General features: G+C 45.0%; 1 protein-coding gene across 1 annotated transcript in view; it reads left to right on the top strand.

Annotated features, from left to right (window-relative positions):
- ARHGEF38 (Rho guanine nucleotide exchange factor 38) overlaps positions 1 to 21,031 on the top strand; it is a 159,700-nt gene that overhangs the window by 31,036 nt on the left and 107,633 nt on the right. Inside the window, exon 4 of the mRNA XM_063919288.1 lies at positions 10,637 to 10,784. Within this exon, the coding sequence (XP_063775358.1) occupies positions 10,637 to 10,784 (148 nt within the window). The remainder of the gene's footprint in view (positions 1 to 10,636; positions 10,785 to 21,031) is intronic.

The raw sequence follows: 21,031 nt of genomic DNA, 5'->3' as shown, positions 1-21,031 counted from the left end.
TGTCGACCTAGACACTGTCGATCTTCAGACCGGATCCCGATCCCGGCACGCTAGGCACCTGCCTAAACCTGCCTTATGGTAGAGCTGGTCCTGCATTTCAGGAACACCCCAACAAGACCTGCATTTTGGAGATGCTCTGATCTAGTCGTCTAGTAATACCAATTTTGGCCCCAGCTAAAGTCACTCAGATCCTTACACTTGCCCATTTTTCCTGCCTACTGCACATTAACTTTAAGAACCGAGTGTTCAATTGCTGCCTAATATATCCCACCCCTTGACAGGTTAATCAATGTAGAGTAATTAACTTCACCTGTCAGATATAAATATAGGGTGGGAGGGGAAGACAGAACAGCAAATATATATATATATAGGGCAGAGGTTCCCAGACTGTGTGCCGTGTCTCCCTCGGGTGCCTCGGGACACTTGCAGGGGTGCCCTGGGTTGGTGGTCCAGGACCAATTCAAATTATTCATGGTCAATATAATAGGCAAAACCAGTGCTGGTGGCTGCCAGTCATAAATTATGTGGCCAAACAGAAGCAAATCTTGTCCCTCACCGCACAACTGACCCTAAGGAAGACATATAAACGCGATCTACTTAATGTAATATTACTTTCTAAATTTCTCAATAAGAAATTTTTGGCCTAGGGCTGCCGTGAAAAAAATTCTAATATTCTAGGGCGCCGTGATTCAAAAAAGTTTGGAAACCACTGATATAGGGGAAGGGTGTGGAGCAGTGAATAGAGAGGAGGAGGGGATGGACAGAATGCAGATGTGGAAGAGTCAGGGGCTGACTGAGCTGACCTGGCATATATAGTATATAGATATATAGATTAACTATCTGTAATGCCTGCCGTTGCCTGGCTTTTTTTTATTCTGTTCCCATCACCATCCCACACCCTCACTTTCTCTCAATCTTTCTCCCCCCTCTCTCTCTCCCTCAAATACATCCCCCACTCCCCCTTTGTCTATCTTTCCCACTCCAAAGCGTTCTCTCCTACTCTCCTTTTCCTTTCACTCACTGCCTATCACGGTCCTTCATTCTCTCCTGTGCATCTCTGAGAGGATCAGATAGGCCAGAGTTCAGACAAACTTTCAGTACATGCCAGCGTGATGACTTCATTTTTAGCAGCTGCTGATTTTATCATATATATAATGAAAAGTTGCCGACTTCATTAGTTAGCGTTTGAGAAATGTTAACTAGTTGCTGTTGTATGACAATGCAAGCGAGAGATCAAGAAACAGTGTTGGGAATCAGCAAAAATGCCTTATTGTGTCTCTAATAACAGTTTTTCACCAGTGGCACAGTCAGATAGTGTGGGCAGCCATGTTAACTGCAGTGATACATTGGGGTAAATTTACTAAAATGGGAGTTCTATTTAAGATTGGATGTTGTCGATAGCAACCAATACCCCATTATCTTGTTCATAATCATAGGCTGTGGGACAGATTTTAACTGTAGTTTATGACGATTTTTATGAAGATTTTTCAAAGAACAGAGGAAAAATAAAGAAGTAAAAAAGATAAAAGGAAAATGCAGCAAGGAAAGTTTTTAGGGAATACAAACTGCAGTCAAAAGAACGATTTGGGATTTTTTTAAATAGGAAATGTTATTATAGACAACAAATCTCATCATATAACTTATACCCCCTTTCAGATGACAAAAGCCGGGTCTCACCCGGAATTTTTCACACGGGTCCAATCGTGCACTCGTGTGCGGCTCGGTAGAGACCCCTTTTGCAGCAGGACCCGACTATCGCTGAAGTCACTGCACACAGATGCAGTGCCAGTGCTTGTGGATGAGCTCATCTCCAACACCGACTCTTCCTATGTTGTGAACCGCGACCTGGGTTGAACCAGTGATCGCCCATGGTTGATACCCAGGTAGCTTAACCTATTTTTTTTTAAAAGGACCCATTCAGACTAAGCAAAATCCTGAGTTGCAGCGCGTTCACGTACAATAACCTGGGATATTTTTGCTAGTCTGAAAGGTGTATGAGAGAAAATGCTTGGCAACATAAAAGCATATTACACAGGTAGATATTCACATGACAGATTCATTATTGTGTGATGCACTTTGACTTCCTTGTATTCATAATCATCTCTCTCTCACACTGATCAGCAAATAATCTGTACACGGTCAATACCACAGACATGTTTCACAGCCAGCTATAGTACAAGACAACACACAGGACAAATAGTCCTGACTATTGTTACATGCTGGCAACACAATAGGTTTTTTGTTAAATCTTTGCCCACTGTTCTCAAGTCAGCCCAATAATAATATTTTTACTAGATATTATACTTTCATGTTTGTTTAGATTAACTGTAAAGTACAGTACACCAGTAGTCAAACTTCTGGTTGCAATGTATGCATTTCTTTATATTGGGCCTAATTCAGATATGATCGCAGCAGCAAATTTGTTAACAGCTGGGCAAAACCATGTGCACTGCAGGGGGGGGGGGGGGGGGGGATATAACTTATGCAGAGAGAGTTAGATTTGGGTGGGGTGTGTTCAAACTGAAATCTAAATTGCAGTGTAAAAATAAAGCAGCCACTATTTACCCTGCACAGAAACAATATAACCCACCCAAATCTAACTCTCTCTGCAAATGTTATATCTGCCCCACCTGCAGTGCACATGGTTTTGCCCAACTGCTAACAAAATTCCTGCTGCGATCAACTTGGAATTACCCCCATAATGACTAGAATAGTAGTGCCCCTTACATATAATGCCCACAGTAATGCCGATTATACAGATAATACCCGCAGTAGTGACACTTATATACATAATGCCCACAGTAGTGCAGCTTACACATAATACCCACAGTAGTAATGCCACTTACACACGTAATGCACACAGTAGTGTCGCTTATACACATAATGCCCACAGTAGTAGTGCCCCTTACTCATAATGCCCACAGTAGTGCCCCTTATATATAATGCCCACAGTAGTAATGCCGCTTATACATATAATGCTCACAGTAGTAATACCGCTTACACGCATAATGCTCACAGTAGTAATACCGCTTACACGCATAATGCCCACAGTAGTAATAGCGCTTACACACATAATGCCCACAGTAGTAATGGTGCTTACACACGTAATGCTCACAGTAGTAATGCTGCTTACTCACATAGGGCCCGATTCAAGGTTGAGCACAATAGCTGACCAAATTGCATTGCTGCACTCAGATAACCACTCCCTGAGCTGCCGTTTAAAATGGCCATTCCCGAACTGCGTCTGTAGATGAACTGTTGCGTATTTCGCTGTTTCATGCGCTATGTGGCAAGTATCGGCACCATCAATGGACTCACCCTATGCTGCATAGCTCTGACCCTGCCTGTAGACTGCGTCTCCATAGACCTCTGTTATGGCTTTCAGCACTCCCATAAAACGCTCCTGACATTTCACCAGACACTCCTCATTTTCCAGACACCCCCAGTAAATGCCAAGTTACCACCCACCCATTAGATCGATAATCGGGAACTGCAAATCCGTTTTTGTCCAACCTTGAATCAGGCCCATAATGCCCAGAGTAGTAATGCCGCTTACTCACACAATGTCCCCAGTAGTAGTGTTGCTTATACACATAACGCTCACAGTAGTAATGCCGCTTACACACACAATGTCCCCAGTAGTAGTGTTGCTTATACACATAACGCTCACAGTAGTAATGCCGCTTACACACACAATGTCCCCAGTAGTAGTGTTGCTTATACACATAACGCTCACAGTAGTAATGCCGCTTACACACACAATGTCCCCAGTAGTAGTGTTGCTTATACACATAACGCTCACAGTAGTAATGCCGCTTACACACACAATGTCCCCAGTAGTAGTGTTGCTTATACACATAACGCTCACAGTAGTAATGCCGCTTACTCACACAATGTCCCCAGTAGTAGTGTTGCTTATACACATAACGCTCACAGTAGTAATGCCGCTTACACACACAATGTCCCCAGTAGTAGTGTTGCTTATACACATAACGCTCACAGTAGTAATGCCGCTTACACACACAATGTCCCCAGTAGTAGTGTTGCTTATACACATAACGCTCACAGTAGTAATGCCGCTTACACACACAATGTCCCCAGTAGTAGTGTTGCTTATACACATAACGCTCACAGTAGTAATGCCGCTTACACACACAATGTCCCCAGTAGTAGTGTTGCTTATACACATAACGCTCACAGTAGTAATGCCGCTTACACACACAATGTCCCCAGTAGTAGTGTTGCTTATACACATAACGCTCACAGTAGTAATGCCGCTTACACACACAATGTCCCCAGTAGTAGTGTTGCTTATACACATAACGCTCACAGTAGTAATGCCGCTTACACACACAATGTCCCCAGTAGTAGTGTTGCTTATACACATAACGCTCACAGTAGTAATGCCGCTTACACACACAATGTCCCCAGTAGTAGTGTTGCTTATACACATAACGCTCACAGTAGTAATGCCGCTTACTCACACAATGTCCCCAGTAGTAGTGTTGCTTATACACATAACGCTCACAGTAGTAATGCCGCTTACACACACAATGTCCCCAGTAGTAGTGTTGCTTATACACATAACGCTCACAGTAGTAATGCCGCTTACACACACAATGTCCCCAGTAGTAGTGTTGCTTATACACATAACGCTCACAGTAGTAATGCCGCTTACACACACAATGTCCCCAGTAGTAGTGTTGCTTATACACATAACGCTCACAGTAGTAATGCCGCTTACACACACAATGTCCCCAGTAGTAGTGTTGCTTATACACATAACGCTCACAGTAGTAATGCCGCTTACTCACACAATGTCCCCAGTAGTAGTGTTGCTTATACACATAACGCTCACAGTAGTAATGCCGCTTACACACACAATGTCCCCAGTAGAAGTGTTGCTTATACACATAACGCTCACAGTAGTAATGCCGCTTACACACATAATGTCCCCAGTAGTAGTGTTGCTTATACACATAACGCTCACAGTAGTAATGCCGCTTACTCACACAATGTCCCAAGTAGTAGTGTTGCTTATACACATAACGCTCACAGTAGTAATGCCGCTTACACACACAATGTCCCCAGTAGTAGTGTTGCTTATACACATAACGCTCACAGTAGTAATGCCGCTTACACACATAATGCTCATAGTAGTAATGCCACTTACACACATAATGCCTACAGTAGTAATGCTTCTTATACACATAGGGCTTAATTCAGACCTGATCACTCCTCTGTGAGTTTGCAGAGGTTTGCGATCAGATCATTACCGTCCCGACAGAGTGAATACCCGCACCGTGCAAGTCTGTGTATGCCATGCGAAAAGCTTTGCAAAAGCCAGTCAGCTGCAAATCCATTCGCAACTCACCATCTAATGATTTTTCCGGTCTGTGTAGTCTTTGCGTAGCCCAGGACCTAGTTCTGCAGTGCGATAGAAACAAACTGTTCGGGGCCGGAGCTGATGTCACACAGCCTCTATGAAAACGCTTGGAAATGCCTGCGTTTGTCCTGACACCAGGGCCGGAGCTTCCACTAGGCAGCTTTAGGCAGCTGCCTAGGGGCGCCGGGACCTGAAGGGGCGGCTTGCTACATCTGCATGAAAAAGTTAGTGTGGTCCTACATCTCATAGCCGCCGCAATTCCCCTGGCACTCGTATCTACAGTAGCCGCGACTCCCAAGCTCCTGCGTTGCAGCATCCACCCGGCACAGGCAGTAACTTTGACAGCTCCTGGAGTCCTGGCTGGGGGTGACATGTGGCGCTGCTCTTCATTCCAGGCTCTTTCACAGACTACTCAGTCCCAACTCTGCATTGCAGCCTGCAGGTAAGGTGGCTGCACAGTGCACTTTCTGCATTTAATAAGAAAAGAGGGGGAGAGCAGCAAAGAGGGGGAGAGCAGCAGTCTGGGGGGGAGGGGGGGCGGAGATGGTCAGCTGCATGCACACAGATGGTGGAGGGGATAGAACAGAAGACATTTAAAATAGTGGAGTGGTGGGGGGGGGGCAGGAGACCACACGGACTGCGGAGATGGCGAGAAGGAAGCAGCCATGCAACAGACGGGGTGAGGGTCAGCAGCAGTATGCCTTTCTCCTGAAGGGCAGGTAGGGGCAGTAGGCAGAAGTTTTGCCTAGGGTGCCGAGAGACCTTGCACCGGCCCTGCCTGACACGCCCGGAAAATGGCCAGATACCACCCCAAAAGTCTGCACCCTGTCAATCAACTTGCGTACGCATATCGATCAAAAAAGATGCTGGATTCTTTTGCAGTTTGGCCTTGCGCATGCACACTACGATCTATACGCATGCGCAGTTGATCGATAATCGCCCGTCTTGCAAATTCACACAACAGCAACCAGGTCTGAATTAGTCCCATAATGCCCACAATAGTAGTGCTGCTTATGCACATAATGCCCACAGTCACTGGCATATCTATAATGGGTGCAGTGTGTGTGGTGCACACGGGCCTCTGGGTCCAGAGGGGGCCCCCACCACACACACTGCACCCATTTCTTCTATACTTACCTTTCTGGCATCCATCGGTGACTGTATGTGGGCCCCCTCCTCCCCTGTAGCCGTCACCGCCGTTGCTAGTGCACTGAGCACTAGAGACTCTGGCACAGTGCCAGAGTCTACAGCGCATGCACAGGACTCCGAAAAAATGGTGCGGTGGCCATTTTTCAGAGTCCTGCGCATGCGCTGTAGACTCTGGCACTGTGCCAGAGTCTCAGCGCTGAGAGCGCTTACAGCAGCAATAACGGCTACAGGAGAGGAGGGGGCCGACACACGGAGTTGGCACAAGGGTCCCCTCCTCTCTAGAAACACCGCTGCCCACAGTATTAGTACTGCTTATACATATAGTGCCTAAAGGAGGGGAGGGGAGAGAGGGCGGAGTTCAGTACTTACCCAGGAGATCAGCGGGTGGATTGAAGACTGCAGATCTGCCACTTCAAGCTGCAAGTGTCTCTGCTTGTCATACAGATTGATGAGTGCAGTGGGGAGGAAAGAGGATGGAGGAAGCTGGAGGGACCTGACATGGGGAGCCGCACTTCATGCTGCCGGCATCACTGCCTGTCATACAGCTGGCAACAACAACAGGGTAGCAAAGCGGGGAATACACCTTTCCAGCCCAGTGTCTCCCCGCAATGTGCGCCCTTGCTGAGCGGGTTGTGCCGGCCATGGTTATTTACGAAAATTTTCTGGAGTACTTATTTTTGCCATTATACTTGTAACACCTGCCTCTTGCTCTCCCCTCCTGTCACCACTTCCCTCCTCCTGAAACCTTTTCAGCTCTCCCCTCCCATCACATATCCTGGGTGCAGTGTGTGCGGTGCACATGGGCCCCTAGGTCCCGCGCACACTGCCCCCATATAGTATACTTACCCCTCCGGAGTCCAAGTGATTTCCACATGCGCACTGGAGATGCCCCCGGGAACAGGGCACGGGCGCCATGTTCCCGGAGACATGCACATATGCAGTAGATTCTGGCATTATGCCAGAGTCTACTAGCTGCCGGAGAGGAGGGGGCCCGCAACAGAGGCTGCACGCGGGTCCCCTCTTCTTTTAAAACGCCCCTGGTCCTGTCATTTATCCTGTTCTCCCATCCTGTCACCACTCCTGTTTCCTCCCCCGAAGACAACACCACACCAGTACCCCACCAGACACACACCGCCCAAAGGGACTGAGGACGGACACCCCCACCAGACTGAGGCAGCACAGCGCCACCGTGAGTCCCACGCGCTGCAGACGGAGCTCTGACAATTGATTTATTATTCAGTGATTGGCTATGGGCCGTGTTTCTTGGGTGCATTCGATGGAAAGATATCCTTACACTAATCTAAGTCCCACTAAACTCACAAATAGACACTGTGGAAGAAGAATTAAATCTGTAAAAAGATGATGCCTACAGTGGAATACATTCAGATAAGAAAAAATGTAAAGTTTGAAAAATGTACGAGTAACGTTTATTGCAGCATCATTAATGGTTTATGGAAGTTACTACACCATAAGCACCCTGTTGGTGTTTGTGTATATAATTTTATATATATATATATATATATATATATATATACACACTATACCAAATAATCTGCACTCTGTGATGTATATTAAGCGTGGAACTTGCTCTGGTGCCTTCCTTAGGAGGCACAGCACCCCCATATGCATATAGAAGGAAGAGGAATGCGGCACTCGGAGTCTGTAATATGTGCAAATAGCAGTGATTTAATATGTCCTCATTAACATTTCGTTATCCTGATGAAGGGGTGACTAGCCCAGAAACGTTGATGAGGACACAGTAAACCACTGCTGTTTGCACGTATTACAGACTCTCTCTGAGTGCCACCTTCTTCCTCTTTCTCTCTCTCTCTCTATATATATATATATATATATATATATATATACACAAATAGAAAACCACAGCACTCGCCACCCCAGAAGTGGGGTACAGCAATGCACTAACCACTCAAAGGGTGGGGTGCACGTAACACAGCACTCGCCATCCCAGAAGAGGGGTACACAGCTGCACTTACCACTCACAGGGTGGGGTGCATGTAGCCCATACTATTTATTGAATTGTTTAGGATAAGTGAGCTTACTTTGGTGAGTGCTGGGTTTTCTGTTTGTTTGTTTGTTTGTTTGTTTGTTTCTTTGTTTGTTTGTTTGTTTGTTTATATATATATATATATATATTTGTACATCCTATCTTTAATACTTTGAAGAGAGCAATCCTAATGTGTTAGAGATAAAAGCTAAATTATAAGTAAATTATAAATAAATTATATGTGCGTCATATAAATGTCATATATTTCTGTTTAATGTTTACACATGAACTGATAATCAAATTATTTAAAGGGAGTTCATGAAATCTGATAAAATAATGCATACAGTTTTTATTTTCCAATATGTAATTAATTATAAAACATAAGATTAAAACACAGCAAATAATGATACCCTAAAAAGTAGACTGAAGTCCTAACAGTTAATAGTTTGGACTACAGTCTACCTGCAGGGTATCATTATTTATTGTGTTTTCATATTGTGTTTTATAATTAATTATATATCGGTAAATTAAATGCATTAGCTTATCAGATTTCATGCGCTCTTTTAATGATTTGATTATCATTTCATGTGTTTAGATTTCTTAAACAATTCAGAGCTGTATGTTAGGGAGCAGAATACTCAAGTGTAATTATCAATAGTGATCATCAGATCGTTAATTATTAATTTCATGTTTATACTGGGGGTTTTGAGCCTGATTATTTAATTTGTAACTCTATGTTTATTGTTTGCCCATTTGGACAATGAAGCAGAATAAATAAATCTCAGTAAAGTGACCAGCATAGCAATCACTAGGAACCTGAGGTCCTACATCCTGGGGCTTCCCATAGAAAGTCTGGCCAAGCCAATAAATAATTTGGCTACTCAGATCTTCAATGCAGCTAGAGGCTTCATAGTTACCACTTGAAACACTTAGACCCTCACGCTTTACAGATGGTAATTAACAAAATTTGTCACCTGGCTATGATGGAAGCAAAAAGAACATCATATCCGTATAATAAATCTCACACATTTTTCCAGACATGGTTCATTTGTAATATGGATAATAAACCCTGCCCTCATATACACCCCCTCAAGTGCTATCATACTGTACTTTTATTTTGAATCTTCCTTATGATTATACCTACGTCCTCCAATCTCAACTCCTAGATAAACCCTTCCACCCACTCAACCCATCCTCAATTTCCCCTATTAGGACAATCTTTATTTGCGACCAGTAATGGTTCCTCCTCCAGTGCAGCCCAAAGTTCAAATAGGGGAGCCACATCAGCTGTCACCCCAAACTGACTCCCTGGCAGTTGGGGTGGCTCCCCTATTTGCACTTTGGACTGTGCTGCAGCCCCACCTCCGGAGCCGCCACTGTTTGCAACAATTTTTCATTGGAGCAGAGCACATCAAACAGTATACAATATTGTATATGATATAATGTTTAAGTTCAGTTAATAAAAAGCAAGGAAGAAATAAAATCACTGCAGGTAATGTCTTTTTTGGCATTTGCTACAATTCTGACACTAAGATAATTCGGGTATTTGTAATCTCCAGATGCTATTGTATTTACATTCAGTGTTGAATGATTAATCAATCAATCAATCAATCAATCAATCAATCCCTTAATATCTAATAATGCATGCAACTCAATACACACACATAAAAAAAAATGTGGAAGCTGACAAAATCTGTTTCCTATCCAGCATAGCAGCCCTGGTTATTGGGTCATACTGTATATACCAATTACAATGTCCTGAGCTTTCTAACGTCTGTAAAGGTGCCTCCTAGTTTGCAGAGATCCAGGTGGATCTGCAAAGTCTAACATAAACCGTGTGTGATGCAGAAAATACAGGATTATACCTGTCCATCCAGTGCTCTGCTGGTTATATCTGCAACAAGGAAAAAAGAGCAGGAAGTAATAACAACAGCGCTGGAAATTATCTTCTTTATTTATTGTGTATTTGTGGATTTTAAAGCTGCCAGTTCCATGAACCATAGAACTGAGGAGGCGAACAATAAATTATTACATGAACATAATGACAACAGCACAAACTTCTTCAGAAATGTATTTATCTATCTCTCTGTTTGTAGGTGAATTGTTTCTGGAGATTAAATGCCCACTAGAAGATGTGTATAAAATCTATTGTTATCACCACGATGAAGCACACACTGTGCTGGAGGCCTATGAGAAAGACCAGGAGCTGAAGGAATATCTTAGACAGTATACACAAACATTAAAGTAAGAAACGATTTTTTTAATTTGAATTGATATGTGTTTTCTAGTTCTCCCTCATAGTGCTATCTACCAGCTGTCACCCTTTTCTCATGGTATAATGCCCTTCCTTTAGCAGCTTGGAAAATGGATATTGTATTCAGTTACAGATCAATATAATTAGCAAAATCTAAATATAATATAAAGGCAGAAAATAGTGTCACCTGCTCAGCCATACTAAGGTAGACAGCTTTTTTTCCAATGCATTTTATTTTTTTAGAAGATCCACATATTTTTACTACTATTTAAGGAAGCATAAGGAGGCACTTCTGTAAAGGGGATGCGGTCAATTTACCTACAATCAAAATCCCGACAGTCAAAATCCTGTCATGGTTAAAATACCGACAAGGTCAAAATATCAACATTTAAAATGTCGGCAGGTCAAAAAGTTGACATAAGTTTTTCATGATTTTTTCATTGTGATCGATCTGTTCATAATTTACCATCCCAGTGGACCTGGAGGGGGAATATAATAGTGTGCCGAGCGCAGCGAGGCACCGTGCCCGAAGCATGGTGAGCGCAGCGAGCCATGCGAGGAGATGTTGTAAACGTATATGGTGTCCATGTCAACCAGTGGCGGAACAAGCAAGCGGTGGGCCCAGGTGCGACAAAATGCTTTGGCCCCCCCCCCCCCCATCCAAGTCCACCCCAGGGGCAGTGCGCGCCGTAGGCGCGCGCAAAAATACATAGTGGCGTGGCTTCGTGGGGAAGGGGTGTGGCCACAAAATAATACCAACACAGTAGTCTCCATTATTCAAATTACGCCGCACAGTAGCACCACTACACCAGGTAGAGACCCTTTTACTCCTTACAGCGAACAGATTCCTCTTTTTACACATTACAGCAGACAGCGTGCCCTTTTTACACATAACGGCAGACCGCGTGCCCTTGTTACACATTACGGCAGACAGCGTGCCCTTTTTACACATTACAGCAGACAGCGTGCCCTTGTTACACATAGCGGCAGACAGCGTGCCCTTTTTACACATTACGGCAGACAGCGTGCCCTTGTTACACATTACGGCAGACCGCGTGCCCTTGTTACACATTACGGCAGACAGCGTGCCCTTGTTACACATTACGGCAGACAGCGTGCCCTTGTTACACATTACGGCAGACAGCGTCCCCATTTTTACACATTACGGCAGACAGCGTGCCCTTGTTACACATTACGGCAGACAGCGTCCCCATTTTTACACATTACGGCAGGCAGATTCCCCATTTTTACACATAGCAGCAGGCAGATTCCCCATTTTTACACATAGCGTCAGGCAGTCCCCCTGTTTTACACATAGCGTCAGGCAGTCCCCCTTTTTTACACATTACGGCAGGCAGATTCCCCTTTTTACACATTGCGTCGGGCAGATTACCCCTTTTTACACATAGCGGCAGGCAGTCCCCCATTTTTACACATTGCGGCAGGCTGATTCCCCCTTTTTACACATTGCGGCAGGCAGTCCCCCCTTTTTACACATTGCGGCAGGCAGTCCCCCCTTTTTACACATTGCGGCAGGCAGTCCCCCCTTTTTACACATTGCTGCAGGCAGTCCCCCCTTTTTACACATTGCGGCAGGTATGCCCCCCTTTTTACACATTGCGGCAGGTAGTCCCCCCTTTTTACACAGTGCAGCAGGTAGTCCCCCATTTTTACACAGTGCGGCAGGTAGTCCCCCATTTTTACACATTGCGGCAGGCAGGCACAAGAAAGAAGGAAAGAAGGAAAGAAAGAAGGAAAGAAAGAAAGAAAGAAAGAAAGAAAGAAAGAAAGAAAGAAAGAAAGAATTATACTTACCCTCTCCGCTGGCTCAGGCTCCTCGGTGCAGCGTCAGAGACGATTCCCGGGCTGGAGAGAAGGAGGAGGAGGGAGGCTGAGAAGGGAGCCGCAGCAGCGCTGTGTTACTGGTGGAGGCGCTGCTGCTGCTGCCCCTCTGCTTCCCTATAGGCTGTTCTCGGAAGACAGCCTATAGGGAAGCAGAGGGGCAGCAGCAGCAGCGCCTCCACCAGTAACAAAGCGCTGCTGCGGCTCCCTTCTCAGCCTCCCTCCTCCTCCTTCCCCCGTCTGTAGTACCGCTGCTCCTCTCCTCTCCTCTCTTCGCCGGGCGGCTGTGCGCTGCGGGCAGCGGTTGCCCGCAGCGCACAGCGGCATGTAATGAGTCAGTTTGACTCATTACATGCTTGGGCCCCTGGACAGAGGCGGGCCCCAGTGCAGTGCACTGCCTGCACTGCCGGTAGTTCCGCCTCTGATGTCAACCTATGTTTACCTACACACTAAAAAAAACAATAAAAAAAATTGTGTCAACTTTTTGACCTGTCGACATTTTAAATTACGGTATTTTTACCTTGTCGGGATTTTGACTGTCGGTCAATTGTTGCCGGTATTTTGACCGTCGGGATTTTGATTGTAGGTATTTCATACTAAACCCCTGTAAAGAGATAATCTATTCTAGATGAATCAGAGTTCTGCAGGAGAGCTTGTAAAACTTCAAACAATGAAAGCATATAAAATCCATGGAACCAGGGTTGGATTGGCCCACAGGGGTACAGGGTGCCTGGGGCCCCATCTCATCCTCTTAGGATCAGGTTCCAGACTGTGCAACTGAATTACACATTATACAGGTTGAGTATCCCTTATCCAAAATGCTTGGAACCAGCAGTATTTTGGATATCGGATTTTTCCGTATTTTGGAATAATTGCATACCATAATGATATCATGGTGATGGGACCCAAGTCTAAGCACAGAATGCATTTATGTTTCGTATACACCTTATACACACAGCCAGAAGGTCATTTTAGCCAATATTTTTTATAACTTTGTGTATTAAACAAAGTGTGTCTTCATTCACACAATTCATTTATGTTTATCATATACACCTTATACACACAGCCTGAAGGTCATTTAATACAATATTTTAATAACTTTGTGTATTAAACAAAGTTTGTGTACATTAAGCCATCAGAAAACAAAGGATTCACTATCTCAGTCTCACTCAAAAAATTCTGTATTTCGGAATATTTGGATATGGGATACTCAATCTGTATATATGTTACCTTATACTGCACAAGACTATGGTGTATTTTCAACAGTGCAATGCTGTTATTAATCTGGTATGTTATCATGCATGCACTAGCAGTATATACTATATATACAGTATTTATCAAGGCGCCAGACCATGCACTCTCTAATGGTTAGTCAAACCTCTGACTGGTCACACCCCCTCTGGAGACTGGCCATGCCCTCTACACATGGGCCCCTAAAACTGCATCCCCCCGGTGGGCCCTTCATGCCCCAGTCCGACCCTGCATGGGACATACATAAAACTACTGTGAGGATATATATAAATAATATTACCATCTCCCACAGCTCCTACCCCATAAGGACATAAATACACTCACACACACTTTGCAATTGACTGGTAAACTGGATGAACAATTCAATTATTTTCTGCTTTCTAATTCTATATTGAAAGGTTTTTTTTAACCACTTAGCTGATAAATTCCTATATTCCAATTGGTCCATATTTAGTTACCCTATACACACCAGTGATGTGCAATGAGGTAAATGGCTGGTGAGGCACTAGCTAGTATCAGAGCCAGATTTACTCACACACAGCGCTGGATTTTACCTATGGGCTGCAGGACTGCAGCCCCCCCCCCCCCCCTTCCCCCCGCCCCAGTTAAAATCCGCCACCCTGCTCAGTGAGCCAGATGCAGTCCGTGAGACTGCACTGGCTACACTGTGACTGGCAGAGCCGGCCCTAGGCATAGGCAAACTAGGAAAATGCCTAGGGCATCTGGTATGTCTAGAGGCACAAGCAGCTTCTGCTGATTAATATGATATACAGCATGCCTATATTCTGTGTGTGACTGCGGCTGTATCTGCATACGAAATGCTACGTTACAGTGTATTCCTGGAAATCACTGTAACATAGCATTTCATATACAGATACAGCCACAGTCACAGACAGAATATAGGCATGCCGCATAGAATTTTGATCAGCAGAAGCTGCTCATGCATCCTAGCCAAAAGTAATGCATTTTCATCAAAAAAGGCGGCCAACATTATTAGCAGAGCTGCCGGCTAACTCACACCAGGCATCTCCTGCTGCATGGGGTATTGAGGCAAGTTGTATGAGGACACATCTGTATCCAAGCAGAGGCAGAGATCACAGTGTTTGCGGCCATGTGAGTGCGGTGTGCGGGTGGGTTGGTTGGGCAGTAGTGCTAGGCATATGTGTAAGGGGCAATATGTGTATAAGGGCATTAATAAAGGGTGAGGAGTGATGGTGCTGGGAAACGGGTGCAGGATCAGTGGCAGAACTAGCGGTGGTGCTAGAGAGCACCAGCCAAAATGTTGCCTAGGGCTTCATATTGGTTAGGGACGGCTCTGCTTTAGATACAACCACCATATATCTTTAGATACTACCTGGATTGGTTGTGCAATAGTGTTCAACATATGTGTCAGGAGCATTATGTGTGTCATGTGTATAAATGCATTGATAAATGTGCGTGAAATGTGTAAGGGGCACTATGTATGTCATTATGTGTATAAGGGCATTAATAATGTGTGGCTTATGTGTAAGAGGCACTATGTGTGTCATTATGTGTATAAGTGCACTAATAATGTGCGGCCTATGTGCAAGGGACATTGAGGGGTCATTCCGAGTTGATCGCTAGCTGCCGTTGTTCGCAGCGCAGCGATCAGGCTAAAAATCGGCATTTCTGTGCATGCATATGGACTGCAATGCGCATGCGCGACGTACGGGTACAAAGGCCTTTGTTGTTTTGCACAGGTTCTAGCGATGTTTTCATTCGCACTGGCGGCCGCAAGAAGATTGACAGGAAGGGGGCGTTTCTGGGTGTGAACTGACCGTTTTCAGGGAGTGCTTAAAAAAACGCAGGTGTGCCAGGGAAAACACAGGCGTGGCTGGCCTAACGCTGGGCGGGTGTGTGACGTCAAAAGCCAACCCACCAACGTTAGAATCAATGCACACGAAGAGTAACTACAGGGCTGGTCTTGTTCTGCACAAAATGTTTTTGCAGGCGCTCTGCTGCACAAGCGTTCGCAATTCTGCAAAGCAAAAATACACTCCCCAGTGGGCGGTGACAATGCGTTTGCACGGCTGCTAAAAACTGCTAGCGAGCGATCAATTCGGAATGACCACCATTATGTGTATAAGTGCACTAATAATGTGTGGCATATTTGAAAGAGGCACTATGTGTGTCATTGTGTGAATAAGTTTATTAATAATGTGCAACGTGTAAGGGACATTATGTGTATCAGGGCATTAATAAAGTTTGGCATATTGTGTAAGGCGCATTATGTTTATAAGGACATCAATAATGTGTGTCATATATGTAAGGGACATTACTGTGTGTTATAGGCCCTACACACTTGGCGATATTCAGAAAGATATGAACGATCTCGTTCATAAATGAACGAGAACTCGTTCATATCTTTCAGTGTGGAGACTTAAGCGATGAACGATGCGCGTCCCCGCGCTCGTTCATCGCTGGTCTCCCGTCGGCTGTGCATGCAGGCCAATATGGACGATCTCGTCCATATTTGCCTGCACTTCAATACAGCCGCGTGACGGGGGGAGTGAAGAAACTTCACTCCCCCCGTCACTGCCCCCCCGCCGCCGGGTCGCTCGTCGGCCGTATCGGCCGTCGGGCACCTCGGCGGCACATCGCCAAGTGAGTAGGGCCCATTAGTATGTGTATAAATGCATTACTAATGTGTGACATTATGTATATAAGGTACTCTACTGTGTGGCGTAATGTATAGAAAGGGCACTACTGTGTGGTCTAATGTAAATAAAGAGCAATATGGCGTGGTGTAATGTGAATAAGGAGCAATTCAGTGTGATTTAATGTGAATAAGGGGCACTACTGTAAGGAGTAACGTATATATGGTAAAGTGGTACTACTGTGTGGTGTCACGTGAATTAGGGGCACTATTGCATGATAAATGTGAATAAAGTAGTACTACTACTACTGTGTGGCGTAATTCGAATTGGGGTTACTATTGTGTGGCCACACCCCTTCCCAGCAAGAACACACCCCTTTTTGGGCTGTGCGCCGAATGTGCGCACTGTTCCTATTTAAAATATAGGCTGTAGGAACACCAAAATGAAGACTGCTATGGGTGAGAGGTGATGGTGCTGGGAAAGGGGCGCAGGGTCAGAGGCGGAACTAGCGGTGGTGCTAGGGGGCACCAGCCAAAATCTTGCCTAGGGCATCATATGTGTTAGGGCCGGCTCTGGTGACTGGCAGTGACTTCCTATTGGAAGTTCTACCTGTCAGTCACCCACAGCACAGGCAGTCCCATTGGGAGGTGTTTCCTCCCTCCCAGACTGCCTGACTGGGCTGCGATTAGCAGAGAGCTGGCTTACTATAAGAAGCCACTCCCTGCCTCTTCAGCTCCAGCCGATGTCTATGGGCTGCAGCTGATGCAGTCCATAGAAGCTGGGGTTTTGCGCATGCACAGTATCACCGCAGCTACTGTGCATGGGCCGGTCCCGGAATCTGTTGTCTACATTGTACGGGTGTCGGGACCCGGCCAGCGGTAAAACCAGGCAGCGGGGCCAAAGCAACAGGGATCCGGGAACACATCCAGCAGCAGCCCCCCTCCTCTTTCAAGGTAGGAGCCGCCGCTGCACACACATATACAATATGAATCTGAGGGTTCCAGTGGGCAGTACATAAAGGTGCAGCCGTATATACTGCTGGAAATTTGGTGAGTTTTGATCAGTGATACACTGTATGCGGACAAGGGTGGCCTCATCTGCCATAGACCAGTATACTCCTGAGTTTTGACTATAAAAATGATTAGGCTAACTCAAAGAAGATATTTATAAAATCTCCTTTGTATTTTGACTATACAAATGAAAAGAAAAACTCTGAAGTATACTCCTGCCTCACCTGACCGCACATTACTGATACTATTCACAGGTAACTCTGATATCACATTCCTGCTACACACAGATCCCTATACATTCATTATCCACAGGTCACACCAATATCACACACCTGATATACACCAATCCTTATACACCCACCGTTCACATCTTTATCACACACCTGATACATGTTTATCACTACAGTATACACATGTCACAGCAATATTCCACACTTGATACACACTTACATACTTGTCTACTCTCTGAGTATGTCCAAGGAAGTTTCCCGGACTCCTGGAAAGGCGACAAATTCTCCTGTAGGCTGACCATGACGCCCACTTCCCATATGAAGTGAGAGATCTGGATGACTTGATGTCATGATTTGTGCATTGCCCCCCACCCCCCACCCCCCCATCCCCCAATACACACTTTACAATGATGGTAATCCCAGCATTGTATAGTGAGGGGCCACAATGACATGATCACTGTGCCACACCGCTCTTGACACCCCTGTAGCCTGCACCACCCCCTTCAACACTACCTACCTGGCTGCTTCCTCCCGGAAGAGACAGAAAAAAAGTAGGCAAGTATGACCTATGCACAGTTCATATCAGAGTTCAGGACAGTTCATATATCACACACCTGATACACAGGAAGTACAATACACAAGAAAAGTAACATATGAACTAGCCTCCTGCACTGTGTTCCAGTGACTGCAGAAGTCACATGACATTGGAAGGTGATTTAGTTGAAGGGGAACCAGCTACTCATCAAATGAAAATGAGCAGCAGAGGTCAGAGGAGAATGTGATCAGCTCCTCTGATCTGGGCTCAGCACATACGGCTCAGCCCTCTGGGATTGATACCAGATAGAAACAGAGCAGTAGGATGGACCACCCTGGCTTCTCTATCAGTGTTGCCTCCAGGCCTGCCTGCTATTATTAACCCTTCTCATTTCAGAGCTTGGTAAAACTGATCGTTTCTAGTGGGCGCAGATCTGCAGTTGGAAATGGAGGCATTGCAGCAGATATCTGATATATCTGCTGCAGTCCCTCTTTGTTACATCATGGTAATGCTTACATTTTGCAAGGATTTCCCACAATTTAACTTTAATAAATAGGCTCCAAAGTAGGTAGAAATGAAAGGAAATATATGAGTGACATCCATAGCTTTATGTATTAACTGTATTAATATTACTTCCCCTATAGATAATTTCTTCTAAAAACTGTGTATAAATAATCTACACTATGCAGACAAAAGTGATTGGATACTGACAGCAAATAGATCAACCAGATTTTATTGAGGTCAGTACTTTGTAGGTCCACCACGTGCAGTGATTACTGCTGACACCCTTCTTGGCAAACTGTCCACAAATTCCTGGATAACAGAGGCGATATGTTTTGTCATTCTGTTTTCAATATACTTAGGGGTCTATTTACTAAGCCTTAAATGGAGATAAAGTGGACGGAGATAGAGTACCAGCCAACCAGCTCCTAACTGCTATGTTACAGGCTGGGTTTGAAAAATGACAGTTAAGAGCTGGTTGGCTGGTACTTTACCTCCATCCACTTAATCTCTATGTAAGGCTTAGTAAATAGATCCCTTTATCTCAATGGGGAGAAATTATTGAAAACGGTATAAAGCAAAAAAATAGAGGTAAAACTATCTTTAACCACTTGCCTGGTATGGTCGCATCATTTGAGACCACACCAAGCATTGCGATATCTGATCTGGTTGTACATGATGCAACCAGTCAGTGTGGGCAGCAGCAGGAGGAGAATCTTCCCACAGCTGCTGCTCTCAGAGGGACCATCTGATGATTTCATGAAATGATAATAATGCCCAAAATCAAGTGGTGAAAAAATGAGGTCTGTCTTAACAATCTGGTCAATCGGAATGTAAGGAATCACAATACACTTGTATTGAATAAGGGCAATATTATTCATATTTTAGGGGGGAATTAATGTTTAATTTTATCAAGAGAACAATATTATTTATATTAAAGGGACAATATTAATTGGTGTAACCCTTTTTTTTTTTTCCATTGACAGGGGCACCATTTATAGAGACAAAAAAAAAGATAAAATGTTGTCCTTTGACTTTGAAGATTCTGCTCCCCTGCCCCCTAGTGTTACAAAGCAGAATCATACTGTGCAGTCAGTGCAAGGTAATCGCTAGTGTTATATCTTGTCTCTACCGCCGTGCCAACCATGGTCCTTTCTGCTCTGCCGTGAATCAATCTCAGTATTTTGCAGTGATGTGCGGTGAGGTCATTGGCTGGGGAGGCACTGAGATTATATATATATATGTATATATATATACTGCTCAAAAAAATAAAGGGAACACTAAAATAACACATCCTAGATCTGAATGAATGAAATATTCTTATTAAATACTTTGTTCTTTACATAGTTGAATGTGCTGACAACAAAATCACACAAAAATTATCAATGGAAATCAAATTTATTAACCCATAGAGGTCTGGATTTGGAGTCACACTCAAAATGAAAGTGGAAAAACACACTACAGGCTGATCCAACTTTGATATAATGTCCTTAAAACAAGTCAAAATGAGGCTCAGTAGTGTGTGTGGCCTCCACGTGCCTGTATGACCTCCCTACAACGCCTGGGCATGCTCCTGATGAGGTGGCGGATAGTCTCCTGAGGGATCTCCTCCCAGACCTGGACTAAAGCATCCGCCAACTCCTGGACAGTCTGTGGTGCAACGTGGCGTTGGTGGATGGAGCGAGACATGATGTCCCAGATGTGCTCAATTGGATTCAGGTCTGGGGAATGGGCGGGCCAGTCCATAGCATCAATGCCTTCGTCTTACAGGAACTGCTGACACACTCCAGCCACATGAGGTCTAGCATTGTCTTGCATTAGGAGGAACCCAGGGCCAACCGCACCAGCATATGGTCTCACAAGGGGTCTGAGGATCTCATCTCGGTACCTAATGGCAGTCAGGCTACCTCTGGCGAGCACATGGAGGGCTGTGCGGCCCCCCAAAGAAATGCCACCCCACACCATTACTGACCCACTGCCAAACCGCTCATGCTGGAGGATGTTGCAAGCAGCAGAATGTTCTCCTTGGCATCTCCAGACCCTGTCACGTCTGTCACATGTGCTCAGTGAGAACCTGCTTTCATCTGTGAAATTTGCCAATCTTGGTGTTCTCTGGCAAATGCCAAACGTCCTGCACGGTGTTGGGCTGTAAGCACAACCCCCACCTGTGGACGTCGGGCCCTCATACCACCCTCATGGAGTCTGTTTCTGATCGTTTGAGTAGACACATGCACATTTGTGGCTTGCTGG

The sequence above is a fragment of the Pseudophryne corroboree genome, chromosome 1 (assembly GCF_028390025.1).
Source record: "Pseudophryne corroboree isolate aPseCor3 chromosome 1, aPseCor3.hap2, whole genome shotgun sequence".
Taxonomy (NCBI): Eukaryota; Metazoa; Chordata; class Amphibia; order Anura; family Myobatrachidae; genus Pseudophryne; species Pseudophryne corroboree.
This window is presented reverse-complemented; position numbering and strand designations above follow the sequence as displayed.